This window comes from Suricata suricatta, chromosome X (genome assembly GCF_006229205.1).
Source record: "Suricata suricatta isolate VVHF042 chromosome X, meerkat_22Aug2017_6uvM2_HiC, whole genome shotgun sequence".
NCBI classification, from domain to species: Eukaryota; Metazoa; Chordata; class Mammalia; order Carnivora; family Herpestidae; genus Suricata; species Suricata suricatta.
In genome coordinates, this window is record NC_043717.1 from 24,706,461 (window position 1) to 24,721,378 (window position 14,918).

General features: G+C 42.2%; 1 protein-coding gene across 9 annotated transcripts in view; it reads right to left on the reverse strand.

The window, feature by feature from the left end:
• Window positions 1-592: 592 nt before the first annotated feature.
• Window positions 593-14,918, reverse strand: part of TAB3 (TGF-beta activated kinase 1 (MAP3K7) binding protein 3) — an 88,784-nt gene continuing 74,458 nt past the window's right edge. For 3 of the 9 annotated variants that reach the window (XM_029930463.1, XM_029930465.1, XM_029930466.1), the window contains 4 exons: window positions 13,621-13,714; window positions 10,897-10,980; window positions 5,859-5,960; window positions 593-908 (listed from right to left, as the gene is read on the reverse strand). In XM_029930463.1, the coding sequence (XP_029786323.1) occupies window positions 760-908; window positions 5,859-5,960; window positions 10,897-10,980; window positions 13,621-13,714 (429 nt within the window). In that variant the 3' untranslated portion in view covers window positions 593-759. The remainder of the gene's footprint in view (window positions 909-5,858; window positions 5,961-10,896; window positions 10,981-13,620; window positions 13,715-14,918) is intronic. The other 6 variants (XM_029930467.1, XM_029930468.1, XM_029930470.1 and 3 more) reach the window with 6 other exon arrangements.

Genomic DNA, 14,918 nt, shown 5'->3' on the forward strand with positions numbered 1-14,918 from the left:
ATTCTATCTACTGTGGCATGATTAGGTCTGAGTTACCAGTGTTGATTTAGCGTGATGTATTATTGTACAAGGAAAAGGGATCTTCTCAGCTCTGATTGTACTTCTGAACAAAGGGCATGATATGCCTCATTCCTGACCGCTACAAATCACATTTTAAGCTACGGTGTGTGTTTGAAATTCCCTCTGAGAAAAGCAGCAATTTACAAATACCCTTTTTAGTTTGCCTCCCCTCAAAAAAAAAAAAAAAATTCTGGGTGCTTTTTTCCTGTCTTCTCCTCAGCAGGAAACAACGGGCAGAGGCACGGGGAACCTCGGGTTTCCAGAGAGCTGTGACCGGGTGGGTCTGCCCTGGGCATTCACAGTTGGTCTACATAAACTGTAACAGGTCACACCATGATTGAAAGTTCTAGGTTATAAAGTAAGGGCTACTCAGCAGTAACGTTAACAATTGGGACTTCACAGAAGAGTGCGTGACTTCTCTGTGTACATTCTTTCAGGAGTGACTCCTTTCCCAGTTTCAAGTATCCCTTTCTATCTCACTCGGCAATGAGTTAAGAAAGGAAAAAAAAAAAAACAGAAAACAAAACACCCCCCAAACCATAGAGAACTCCCCAGTCTTCCCTTAGTGAGCACAGGCCGCCACCGCGTCCTGCCTCGTCCCCACGGGAACCCGCGCAGCTGAACAGATTCCCAAGGGTTTCTGGTCTTCAAGTGGGTGCTCAGAGTGTCGTTCTAGAGTTGACGCAGACCCATCCGAGTTCAAGTGTACCGTGGCATCTCGCACTGCTCACAGCGGTTCAGGGCAGGGTGGTTCAGGAAGGTGCAGCTGTCACAATTCCACGGAGCCCCTTCGTAGTCTTCATCTCGGGGCTGGGTCCGAGCACCCTGCTTGGAGCCAGTTAGATGCTCTGAGGGAAGTTAGGAGGGAGAGAGAAGATAGATTGAACGTATAATCCAAGCTGAAAAACGACCTAAAAAGACGGGGACAGTTTCCTACTGACCGAGCGTGAGAGCCGGTTGCTATGCACAGCTACTACTAGCCACACGCAACTCCACAGGAGTTTATGACACAAATGCTGCTCTGCTTAAACTGACTTTTCTGCTTTTAGAAGACGATGAACCCGAGTTAAGTACAGATGACTTCCTCACTCATGATCCTTACAGAGCGGTTATGCTATATTCCAACAAAATGAAGCCAACGAGAAATGTCCCAAAGCATGGGAAATTCTGCCGTCTCCAGTTTTCCCGGACACCTCGCACCCATCCCCGGTACTAGCCAAACTCATCAGGCTCTGCTGGGTCAGCCTCACAGTGTACACGCAGACTTGTACCAGAATGATTCCAAATGACTGAGACCACGCCTAACAAAGCTGTTCCCAGAATGGTAAAAAGATGAAGACTACAGGTTTTCATAAAAGCTAAGTTCATTCAAAATACAAGATTTTTTTTTTTTATTCTGAGCCTCTTTCCTACCTTTTGGGTATTACAGTGTTCTTTAGATACGGTTTTTAGAAATGGATATATGTAAGGGTCCCTCAGTCAGTCAAACAGTGCTGATTTCGGCTCAGGTCATGATCTCATGCTTTCTGAGTTCGAGCCCCTCACTGGGCTCTGTGCTGACAATGGAGAGCGAGCTTGGGATTCTTGCTCTCTGCTCCTCCCCAACCAGTACACATGCTTGCTCTCAAAATAAATAAACTTAAAAAAAAAAGGGGGGGGGGGAGTATACCTGGCTATAAAACAGGCTGGCAACCCTTGATTGGTCCTCAGGATTTTCTTTATAAACACTTGAAACTTCTATTCCTCCTAGGTCCTCATTCCCTCTGGCCTTGTGCTCAAAAAGGCTCTTGTCTTCTAGAGTTACTTTGGAAAATCTGCTTTTTGAGGAATAGTCCCTACTGAACGTAGTGTCTGGGACCAGGAGGCTAAAGACCTCTGGATGGAATTCACTCGGGAATCCAGAGCATACGCACAAGCCTGGGAATATCGACCTGTAACACAGTGCGGGGCCTCACTGTGAACTGAGAAGGACATGAAGATGTAAAGGCAGCAGACTTCCTAAGCAGGTAACAAAAGAAACTACGATGGAAGGCTTTGATTAGCCAACGCTTGGGGTTAAGGCTATCGTCTTTTGGAAATTAACAAACTGACTTGTCGTTAAGCAATTTGTCTTTCCTGATAAATGGCTGGTGTGAACATTCATTCCCCAACAGGTAGAGAGAACGGAGTTTTGGACCCGAACCTTCCAATCATCACAGTAAGGCTTCGCCAGAGATGTGAGCTTGAAAACAGAAGAGAAAACCACGGGCTTCATCAACCTATTCGTGAAACTCTAAAAAGGAAAAACGAGGCTGTTTCTTTGACCTCCACTGCCCATTTTAATGGCCATTAACAGCCACCCTGTACCTTGTGGCTCATGACTCTAAAACACAGAGCCTTAACACTTTACTTTTTGGTACAATATGGAAGAATAAAGAGCACATTGACTTGTCAAAGCCTTCTGTTAGAGGAAAAATGTTCCGCCTGCCATTTCCAGAAAAGATTCTCTCTCATATAGTAATCTTTGGTTTTCAGGGCATTTTCTTCTTTTAACAGGTAAACACTTATATCTTATTGCTGTTTTTTAACAAAAAGGCTCTAAAAACTCACCTTTATGCTTTCCTAGAGCAGGCGAATTTTTACTTCATGAAGTATTTGACTCCAAACCTAGCCTTACATTCTGTTTTCTAAACTGCATAAATAACTGCACAAGCTCTTTTAGCCTAATATGGGGTGCTTAGGGCTTCTCTTGTTTAATCCTATAGGAGAAGGAAAAATCATTTTCCCTCTATCTTTCTGAGTTCTTGACTGAGACCCCTCCACTCCCATAATAAAAGATGAACAAGCGAAAAAACAAAGTTCATTAACATGGGTACCTCACATAGGCAGGGCAGAGACCTAGGAAAACTAACTTCCCAAAGGGGGCCAAGCGGCCATTTCAATATCCTCCTCAGCTTAAGACCAAGCAAACTGTTGGAGGGAGGGCAGAGGAAGCCTGTCCCAGGAGCGACCTGACAAACCCAGTAAATAAGGGTTTACTGCTTCGGTTAAGTCCTGTCCTTCCTCTGCTGATAACCATTCTCTTTTGATTTAGTCCTCAGGCTCTCTGGTACAGACAAGGACACTCCTCTAATGGAGACCACCTTTCTAAAGGTCAGTGTCACTCGTGGGTGGAATTTGAGAAACACAACAGATGCATACAAGGAGAGGAAAGGAAAAATAAGAACAAAACAGGGAAGCAAACGGTAAGAGACTCTTAAATACAGAGAACAAGTCGAGGGGTGGTGGGGGTGGAACGTAAATGGGTGATGGGCATGAAAGAGCCGAGCACTGGGTGCCTGGCGCACGTGAGATGAAGCGGGCGGGGGCTGTGCTCCCGAAGCGCAGACCTCACTGCTAGCTCGCTTGGGAGTGAGGGAGGGAGTCCTAACGGTTCCTGACAAAAGGGGAACTTCTACTCCGGGGTCAGACCTTCTCCTGCCTTTGCAGTTGCTTAGAATAAATCTTCAAGCCCCAAATGGCATACTGTAGCCATATGCTCTGCTTCACTACCATCATGATTGAATTTGGAATAAATCTCTCAACTTACCAAAATATTTACAGGCACCCAATCTAGAATTCTTGTCAGTAAGACATTGTGCCTGTCATCTCAGGGAAGTACTGTTTAAACAGAAGCCTCAAAAACCCAAAAGACATTTTAGATGTCCGTTTTCACTTGATTTATAGTTGTGAAATCTTTTTATGGACTGTTTAAGAAGCAAAATACTTCAAGCCTCATAGAAAATGAAAACTTAAAAAGAGAACTGAAGTAAATGTTTTTCCGTTAAGACTAATTATTTTTAGGGGCCCATGCTAGTTCAGTCAGAAGAGCATGGGGGGCGCCTGGGTGGCTCAGTAGGTTAAGCGTCCGGCTTCGGCTCAGGTCATGATCTCACGGTTCGTGGGTTCGAGCCCTGCGTTGTGCTCTGTGCTGACAGCTAGCTCAGAGCCTGGAGCCTGTCTTCGGATTCTGTGTCTCCTCCTCTCTCTGACCCTCCCCTGCTCACGTTGTGTCTGTCTCTCTTTCTCTCTCTCTCTCTCTCTCAGGGCTGTGAGTTAGAGCCCCATACTGAGTGTAGAGATTAACCCATTTAAAAATAAGTTTTTTAAGGTTAATTTTAATAGGCCAAATCTGCATAATAACCATCTTTACAAAAAATGTTTATAATATACTCATTAGAATATAGAAAACAAATTGCCTAAAAGGATGCTATTGAAAATTTTAAAATTGGGGGTGGCTCAGTCGGTTAAGTGTCCAACTTTGGCTCAGGTCCTGATCTCACGGTTTATGAGTCTGAGCCCTGTGTCCGGCTCTCTGCTGACAGCTCAGGGCCTGGAGCCTGCTTCAGATTCTTTGTCTCCCCCTCTCTAAAGTAAAATAAACATTTAAAAAAATTTTTCAAGATCTCTAACTTCTACCCAGTTTCAGAGAGGAAAACAGTTTTTTCCCATAATGGCAAATATGCCAACGGTAAAGGACGATTTTTTTTTTTTTAACTAAACTACAAAGCAGTTTCATGCTTGTTTGGTTCTTAAATGGGGATTTCCCCCCTAGTTCTGTAATAGTCAAGTAAAAAACTTGCATAAACTCACATATACAATATTTTTAAAACCCTTATTTCAACTGAATCTGAAGGTAAAATTCAAGAAGCAGTAGAAAATTGCAGTGAGAGGTTATACATTTAAAACAAAATTTTTTAATGACTTTTTTATTTTTGACAGCGTGCGCACATGTATGCGAGCAAGCGGGAGAGGGGTGCAGAGGATCCCAAGCAGGCTCCACGTTGACAGCTGAAGGCCCATACGGGGCTCGAACTCCAGAACTGTAAGATCAAGACCTGAGACAAAGTCAGACTCATAACAGATGGAGCCACTCAGGCACACTCAAAAGGTCGTAATTCTTTTTATAATTTTTTTTTTTTAACATTTACTTATTTTTGAGAGAGACATTGTGCTAGCTGGGAAGGGGCAGAGACAAAGAGGGAGACAGAATCTGAAGTAGGCTGCAGGCTCTGAGCTGTCAGCACAGAGCTGGATGAGGGGTTCCAGCCCAAGAACCACAAGACTGTGACCTGAGCCAGAGTTGGATGCTTAATCAACTAAGCCACCCAGGCGCCCCAAAAAGCTGTGTTTTAAATTAATTACTTGGCCTTCATAAGTGGCCACTGTGAACTGAGATGTGCTCTTCGTGTAAAACGCAGACAAGCTTGGGGCACCTGGGTGGCTCAATCAGTTAACCGTCCGATTCTGGACTGCAGCGCAAGCCATGAACTCAGAGCTTGTGAGTTTGAGGCCCACAATGAGCTCAGGCTCCGGGATGACAGTGCAGCGATTGCTTGGGATCCTCTCTCTCGGCCCCTCCCCCACTCATGCACGCTGTTAAATCAATAAACCTAAAAAGACACCAGTATTACAGACTCAGTTTGAAATAACATGAAACATTTCATTAATTTATGTGGACTTCATGCTGAAATACTGTGTTGTATATACTTAAGAAGCTAATTTCACTTTTTACTTTGTAATGTAGTTAACTAGAAATTTTATTGGACAGCACAGCTGTAGAAACTCATTAATTAATAATCTCTGCACTCAATGTGGAGCCCAAACTTCCAGCCCTGAGATCAAGAGTCCTATGCTCCACAGCCTGAAGCAGCCAGGGGCTCTGAGAGAGTAATTTTCTAAAAGGGGCGGGGGGGGGAGAGTTTCCTGGTGGTGACGCTCCATGGGCAAACACATGTCTTTGGAAGTTTTGCACAAACTCTGGACACACAGGTACAAACCATCTGCAGCTGCTGCCTGGGCATCATGGACATCTGCCTGTACTTGGGAGGTCACGCTAATTCTTCGGGCTTTCCTCTCAATTGTGCAAGGGTCTGCTGAGTCTGCATGAAAAGAAGCAAAGCCAGTAGGAAAGGGATTAAAGCCGTTCATGAGAAGAGTGGACGGGCTCCCAAGGATCAGGCACGGCACACCCACAGTTGAGTATTACCCTATTACTTTGTGTTACCTTCCGTTCTCAGGTCAGGGTAAGTGCCAAATGTTACACTGCTTTTACAACCTATACGGAACAGTGGCTCTTTCCAGTTTTTCCATCCTCTGTACAGTTATTTGGAATAAATGTCTAGTCTCACCACTTTGCCACTCTCCTCATGTAAACTCGGTCATAGTAATTAAATGTCAATGTAGAGGCAAAATTTGGGAGATGGTACTTGAGCTAATTGCCTGATTAAGCAACAGTTATTAGAAAATCATGGGTTGAAAGTACATGATATGTAAGCCTAGCCAAAGAATCCATTACAATAATAACATTAAGCCCAGTACTTCATAATTAAAGAGTAACAATAGCAGTAATTGAAAAATCAGAACCAACTGAGAGCTACGGACTGCAGGCATCCTTGCTAGATTATGGTTTCTATTAATTTACACCTTATTAGTAGGTCGTCCTTTGTATTATCTTCCCTTAGAAACCAAAGAATGCTCTGGCATTTTCTGATTAGTTCTGAGCCCATGGGCAATCCCTTACTAAGATCCACTTCTGGAAATCACTGCCTCTGAATCCTAAGCCTCGTGCCTAGGTACTTAAACACTCCATTATCATAGTAAACAAAAGCAGAGTAAATGGTCTCCTTAGGCTCCAAAGAATACTGTAAATTTCTATTTCTTAAATTTCTAAAGCACTTTTATAAGTGTCACATGCTTACTCTCAGACTCTTATGACAGCCCTGGAATACATAAACTAGTAAGGATTTGGCCTGATCACCTCTCTGGTGCACAGACTAGATCTGAACAAGGTCAGGTGACTGTTAACAACCAGGACCTGGGCTCCAGTCCTGGGGTAACAAGGTCCGTGCCCTCACCACTGTGTTACTAATGGAATGTTGGGAAGGCCTTTCTAAGTCAGCTGAGAAGCTTACGTGTACATGGAATGTTTCACTACAAAGTTCAGTCCACAAAGGTCTCTTGGTCTCGTTTTCCTTGTTTTTATTTTTGAAAGAGAGAGACAGACAGACAGACAGTGCATGAGCAGGGCAGAGAAAAGACAGGGAGAAAGATCTGAAACAGGCTCCAGACTCCACGCTGTCAGCACAGAGCCCGACGCGGGGCTCAAATTCATGAACCACAAGATTATGACCTGAGCTAAAGTTGGCTGCTTAACCGACTGAGCCATCCAGGGGCCCCTCATTCTCTCCTTTTTATTATCATACCTACAACTGAGCTAAATATCCATATTCCACTTGGATTTGTAGTATATGTAATAATGCCATTTATTCTAACCAACAAAGTATAAATAACAGAATTGGTTTATCTTAAACTTAAGTGGTACTGTAAGAAAATCTACATTAAAAGACAAACATTTTTTAGAAGAGGCCAATTTAGTTAAAAAAAAAAAAGTGCAAATGCTTAGAAGACAACACCCTAGACTTCATACAGAAAACCAAATAGCTTTTATAAAGGTGATAAAAGGATTCTTTAAGAACTGAATAATCAAGTTCCATTCCTAAATTTTAATAGAAAGAGGTGAAAGGTGGTGCCTGGGTGGCTCACGATTTTAGCTCAGGTCATGATCTCATGGTTCGTGAGATCGAGCCCCATATCAGGCTCTATCTCTTCTCTCTGCCTCTCCCCCATGTGGGAGCACAAGCTTGCTCTCTCAAAATAAATACACCTTTCACCTTTTCTGAAAATAAGTGTAAATGCAAGGGGTACATAACAGGACCGTTTTATACTCTCACCAACAGTATATACAATGAGAGCTCAATTAGGTTTCTTAAGTAGAAATTCATTTATAGTGAAGATGTAAGTTTTTTAGTCTACTTGGTATTAAAACTGTATGTAGACTAGGATAAGCTGCTTGGGGTAAAGGGCCAGGTGTTACATTTGTAGCATCAAGCATCTTATCTACATAATCCATATACATACTAAGCATTTGGTACATATTTTAGAAGTTGACTGCATTTAGAATTGAATTAGAGCTAACTCTGAGGGACTACTCAAAGCACTATGGAATCTGGCCTTCTCAATGTAAAGTACTTCTAGAGAGTCAGATGACGCTTGATAATAACAGCATCCTAACACTATTCCTAGCGGAGCAGTTCACCAAAACAGGAGCTTCCTACCTCAGATACATGGTGTTGGTCTCTAAGACAGAGGCAGAATGACCAGTCTGCAACACTAGTATCACCACTGCTAGAATACTCTCTGGGCGCCTGGCAGCTGATCTACCCCATGACTTCAAGAAATGTTCCTTTTATTTCTTGGTGGGTCTCTAAGGTGAAACTTACGGTTTGTGTATTTCACTGAGCGTGCCATCTGAGTAGTTTTCACAAATGCATATACACCTAAATAATCTGAATTCCTATCAAGACATTACCATTAGCCCCTAAGGTCCTCCCTTGTTCCCAGTTAACCCCCAACCTTGACTCCCAGAGCCAACAGCTGTTGTCTTTTCACGTAAACTAATTTACTGAATGAAGTCCATGTGAAGAGACTCCCCCAGTACGCTTTCTCGGGTATTTGCTTCCTTTCATTCTACATTATGGTGCCGAGGGGCCATGCAGGTTGTAACAGGGGTTTGTCTGTATTGCTGAACAGTATGCTCTGAATCTATCACAATTGGTTTATCCATTCACTGGCTGATGGGCCACTTGGGCTGGTCCCACTGTTTGGTTATTTTGAACACACAGGTTTGATATTATGTTGGATACATTTTTAGAAGTGGAGTTCCTGGACTACAGGGCAGCTGAATCAATGTTTGGTTGTATAAGAAAGAGAGGTGCCTAGGTGGGTCAGTCAGTTAAGCCTCCCACTTTGGCCCAGCTCATGATCGCATGGTCCATGAGTTTGAGCCCCACATCAGGCTCTGTGCTGCCAGCTCATAGCCTCATATTCTGTGTCTCTCTTGCTCTCTGTCCCTCCCCCCACTCATGCTCTGTCTCTCAAATACACATTAAAAAAAATTTTTTTAAAGAAATACACCAGAAAACTTTAACCAGAAATGTGTAAGAATTCTGATTGCTCTACATCCTCAGTAATGTTTTATACAATCGTTATTGAGGAATCTCAGGATTTTAATGTCCATTTTCTTAGTCTATTAAAGTTGAGCATTTTCATGTGCTTATTACCCATGTATATATATTTCTTTGCGATGTGTTGACTCAAAGGTTTTGATCCTTTTAAAAGTAGATTGCCTTTTCAGTTGTTGGTCTTTTTTTAATGTTTATTTTTGAGAGAGAGTGTGTGGGCATGCACCCAAGTGCACAGGCGAGGGGCAGACAGAGGATCCAAAGCAGGCTCTAAGCTGACAACAGAGAGCCGGATGTGGGGCTTGAACTCATCAACTGTGAGATCATGACCTGAGTCGCCTAGATGCCCCTGGATTGGCTTTTTATTACTGTGTTATAGAAGTTCTTTATATATGCTAGATACCGCTTTTTTTTTTTTTTAACCAGGCATGTTTTCAAATATTTCCTCCCGACTCTATGGCCTGCCTTTTCACTTTCTTCCTAGTGTGTCTGGATGAGCAGAAATGTTGAATTTTAATGAAGGCTAATGTTCTTGCTGTCTCCTCAAAATTCTTAGCTAAACCCAAGTTGCAAGGATAGTTTAGGTTTTGTTCTGGAACCTCTGTAATGTAGCGCTGACGCTGAGGTATTTATGACCCAGCTCAGATGTTTGTGTCTAGTAGGTTATTTTTCCATATGGTTGCTGGAAAGACGTCCCTGTCTCCATTCACTGCTTTGGGGCTTTTGTCAAATCTGGCAGGGGAAGTGAGGGTCTCTGTCTGGGCTGTCCATCTACTTTTTATCCCTATGCCAAAAACACACTATCATGACTGTAGGTTTCTATGACGTTCTGAAGTCAGGGCTAAGACGTCCAAGTACATTCTTTTTAGAAGTTGTTTTAAATATTCTAGGTCTTAGGCAATACAGTATGCATTTCAGAATCAGTTTGTTACTTTTGCCTAGTACAGGTAAGTGCAGTTAAAAGTGATGTATGTACAAATCAACAGGGGAAGAATAAGTTTCTCAATTTTGATTTAATTATAAATAAAAAGTAAAGGTAGTCTTCGCCATGCTATGTATCTTCATGTTCACTGTGAGTTGCTTAAAAAGCACAATGGATTAAGGTATGTCATGCATACTTGACACCTCAGTCATGCAACGTGTATAGAAGATGAGCCTTTAAATAAGAATGGGCAAAAAATATTTATCTAAATTCCATGACTCAAGATTTAAATTTAATTCAAATTAACTTCTTAAGATACTGAAATGCCAATTAAACACTGGCGCACAAGAATAAGGAGAACAGATCCAAAAGTGATTCCTCCAACTCTTGGTTACAGGGAAGTTCTGTTGTCCTTGACGAAAAAACACCTAGTCCCAGGTTGCCTGGGTGGCTCAGTGGGTTGAGCATCAGATTTTGCCTCAGGTCATGATGTCACAGTTCCTGGGTTCAAGGTCCAGGTAGGGCTCTGCACTGACAGGGTGGAGCCTGCTTCATTCAGAGTCTCTCTTTCCCTCTCTCAAGAATCAGTATTTTTAAAAAAGGCGGGGGGGGGGGGGGGGGGGGGGGGGGGGGGGGGGGGGGGGGGGGGGGGGGGGGAGAACGCCTGTTTGGCTCAGGGGCTCAGGCATCTGACTTCCACTGGAGCCTGTCAGTGCAGAGTCTCTCCTGATCCTGTTTCTGCCCCTTCCTCACTTGGGCTCTCTCAAAAAAAGAAACACCTCATCCCTCATTATTATGTTCACCTGTCACTAGTGGAAATTTCTTCAGCTAAAAATTCTGGTAATTATTTCTATGTGGCATTTCCCTACTCACCTTTTTTAGATGGCTTGGGTGGTACAACTGGGCCAGGTTCTATGTTGTCATAAAAATTATTCATAGCTTTTGGATCAAAGTTTCCTATAAAGAAAATAAAATCACCATGCATTTAGGGCTCTTGCTCCTATTTGGCTTTTCTGTTGAAGAATATATAGAAATAAAATACGTAAGAAGAGAAACTTTCCCAGGGTTCAAAACTCCTATCCTCTTCCCACTGAAAATGTGTGCTTGATCACTGTGAGAAAAGCCCCAAGCAAAGTACCATATCAGTGCTGATCTATAAACTATCGCCTGAAGGAATATTTTTCTAACTGCAAAGATAGTCTCTTTCAGGAGGATGACGTCTGTGGCACACTTACGGAAGTAAATGAGGAGAAAGGACAGCTGAACTTGTGTGCGTTATGTTTGGTTTTAATGGACAAACCTTGAGAAAGAAGGTATCTTTCAAGTCAACTGTAGAAGAAGTGAAACACATAAACGACAAAGAGAAATCAAGTTTCAGTAGCAGGGACTCACAGATTCTTATCTTCAAGAAAAGGAGAATACTGAATGATGCCTACCGATGTATCTAAGATCATAAGGTGCCAATTTCAGAGTACTCGAACTACCCCTGAGAACTTTAAGATGTTCACTCCCTGACCTAGTGACTATTTCAGCGCCAGCTCCTGCCGCGAGCCCTCCAAGGTGGGTTGTGATGCAATGTCAGCTGTCAGTCCTCCCTCCACTTCTGTGAACCTACCGCTGTCATCTGCTTGTGCTGCACACTTCCAATGGAGGTTCGAAACTACCCATGCTTAGGTGCACAGAATGCTAGATGGTTCTGATAATTCAAATATATCAGGTGTCTTGATTTCCAGACATTGGTCCCCCATGAAAGTTTTCCAAAATTAAATAATTGTTTGCATCTAGGTTCACTCTCTTGCTTTCAATATAAAGTGGAAATATTTGGACCCCTTATGAAAGTAGATTTAGAAACGCATAAGCACCACCAACAAAACAACAACAACAAAAAGCTCTTTGTTGCCCAATGGAGACCAAAAACACAGCTCTTTGCTTATCAAACCTCAACAGTGGTTTCCCTTGCAGGTTCTATTACAAATGCTTTTGTCCATTTGGAAGACCATGAAAGCCACAATGCCGTAAGATGCTGCGTATGTATGCCTCAATTAAGTTACAGCGGCTCTTCTAATTTCTAGGTCTCATAAGGCTTATTAGAAATATTCCAACCGTTTGAGGGTTCCTTGTTTTGCTTCAAAAAGAAAACCACGCAGTCTTCCAATACAGTAACAATACTTGGTAAGATCCGCACACCATGCACAGAATTCGTTCAGTGCTTGAAGCAAGGTGTCACTAGGAACACCTTCGGAAAAAGTGAAGGGTCCGTGAGCAGGCTATGCAACCTTTCACATTCAAATTTGCTTCTAGTCTGCTTGTTGGCTAGGTTTTAAATCTTGCCTAACCATGCCAACAGGGTACTTATTATAAAACTATTAAAACATAGTAGAAGCTCTCTTAGCTGCCATAATTAAGAACAGTGGTGATAAGGGGAGAGGCTGACTGAAACAGACGTTTTAAGAAAAAAAATCCTTGTCCACTTGAATGTTGCCTCAAGACTTAAGATGTGTTGACTGAAGTTTTCTATGGTCTTTCTTACATAAACTACACCGCTGAGGACCTTCAGGGGGAGTAGGCAGACTTGGTCCAAACACTGCAGGCTTTGTGGATCCGTAATAGTCTGCAGTCAGCCGTGCTGAAGCACAAAACCAGTCCCAGACAATATGTCAACAAAGGAGTGTGACTGTGTTCCACCAAAACTACCAAAAGAGGCAGCAGGCTAGTATGCTGAACTCTGAATCTACAGTTTTGTTTTATTAAGAGACAGAGTCCTCTTGGATTTTGACGACTTATCCCCTTAACCCGTGTCAGTTTTCACCCATAATTAGTGCACAGACCATCTCCTTTTTTTTTTTCTTGCTTTGTTTTAAGTGATTCGCCTTTGGTTTTTTTCCTAGGAAGAGCGGCTCCTCCTTCAGGAAGAATACGGGAAACGGCATATACAGGGGAAGGACGGGGCACAGCTAACTCTGGTGCGGCAGACGAGTCCATGAACACGCCGCTGTGTGGCCTCCTAGTCAGGAGTGCACGGCGGCTGTGAACTCGGTCCGAGTATCTTACTGGAGGGAGAGGGGTGGAGGGAATGAACACCTCTGGCCTGGGGAGCTTGGTAAATGCAAGTCAGTTAAGAGAGCTTCTACCATAATACAATTCTGTAAGAGAGCCAAACAAGAAAGAAACCTCAGACTCCAAAAAGTGTAAAATGTAGCTGGATGTTTTCGTGTAACAGATAGTTTAAAACTGAGGAATAATCTGATACGTGAGTCCCTATTTTTACAGATACGAGATTCATGTGTTAATCATCCAAAATAACTTGTATAATTAAGACCCATCAATATAAAATAATCACAGTAAAGGACTAAAACACAGTAAGCGCAGAGTAACCACATAGAGCAGTCTCAATGGTAAGAACGTAATGATGAAACTGCCAAAGTAAAACTACTTTTGATCCCCCAAATCTATGACCATTGAGTAGACGGATCTCTTTACTAGGATTATAATGGATAAAAACTCTCTCTCAAATCTGTAAAACCAAAATGATTGCTATTTAAGCAGCTTAAAACACCACACTATTACTTATGGTTTACCAAATAATCAAGTCTATACCTCTAGATTGAAGGAGGTCAACTTCTTTCAGTGTACAGTCAACATTTATCTGGAGTTGTCTGTTCATGCTTCTCAATCTTGTCATTTCCTCAGGCTAGTGAGAAAGGACCCAAAATAGCAATTGTGGGAAAGTCATTATCAAGCCCAACATTTAAGAACTGCTATTCATGTTAATCGTTCTGATTGGTTATTACCAAGAAATATGGCCTTAGTCCCTAAGAGGGCATGTTTAAGAAGAAGTCCGAAACGTTGAAAGGAATTAGGTAAAATGGGGACATCAGTATGGCCACATAAACACAGAATCGGCATTTGAATCACAGAGCACTAAAAATATTTTACTTCCGTTTTCATGGTAAGGGAAACTATGAGGATCAATTGGTACCACAAGCAAGGTCCCTGATTTTAGTCTTGTCCAGGCTTGTACAAATTCCAACAGTACTAATTTCCATTTATGTTGACTTAGTGTCAGACACTGTGTTCACCAGAGGTTTCTGATTCTTTCCTCACAACGATCTTTCAAGGTACGTACTTCTATCATTGCCAATTTATAAACGAGGAAGCTGATGCTCCAAGAGGACATAAAATTTTCCCAAGGTTATAAAAGACAGTAACTGGTAGAACCAGGATTTATATAGAATTTTTTTTCTAGATCAAAGGAAGCATTCTACTGTATGAAGACATCAGTCGACAAACAAATGAACTCCATTCTTCCTCCAACTTCCGTTTCCCTCTTAACTGACTTCCAGCCCAACCTACTCCCCTTAGGCCTTTTAGGGGCATGCATGAGACAAATGTAAAGAATGCTCTATTCCTCACTTCAAGTTTTTTGGAAGACTTTACCTCCTCTGACCTTCTAAAATCTTTACATATATGTATACAGTAAAAAAAAAAAAAAATTGAGGTTGTAAATTCCAGGGGCATAGGTACGAAAGCTTTTAGCACAGCCCAGATAGGAACACAGTTGCTTTTAGCTATATACGGCAAAAGATAAATATCTGTTAAAAACCTGTATTTTTCTATAAAAAATGAGCCAAAGGTTCTCCTAATTTACAAATAATACAAGTTCTCATACTCTCTGAGGTGTTCTCAGAATAACTGAAACTGCCCCTTAAATTTGGGCGTATGAAACTATAAAATAAGGGATATAACACAATATAATGAGCTACAATTCCTTAGAATTCTACGGGAACACAAGAGTCATTTAGTAAGAGTTATTAGGGATTGCCTGCCTTTTTCCTATCTGCAAAACAGGGGACATTACCACACAGAATGCTTACACCTTGTCTACCAGGCAGTAT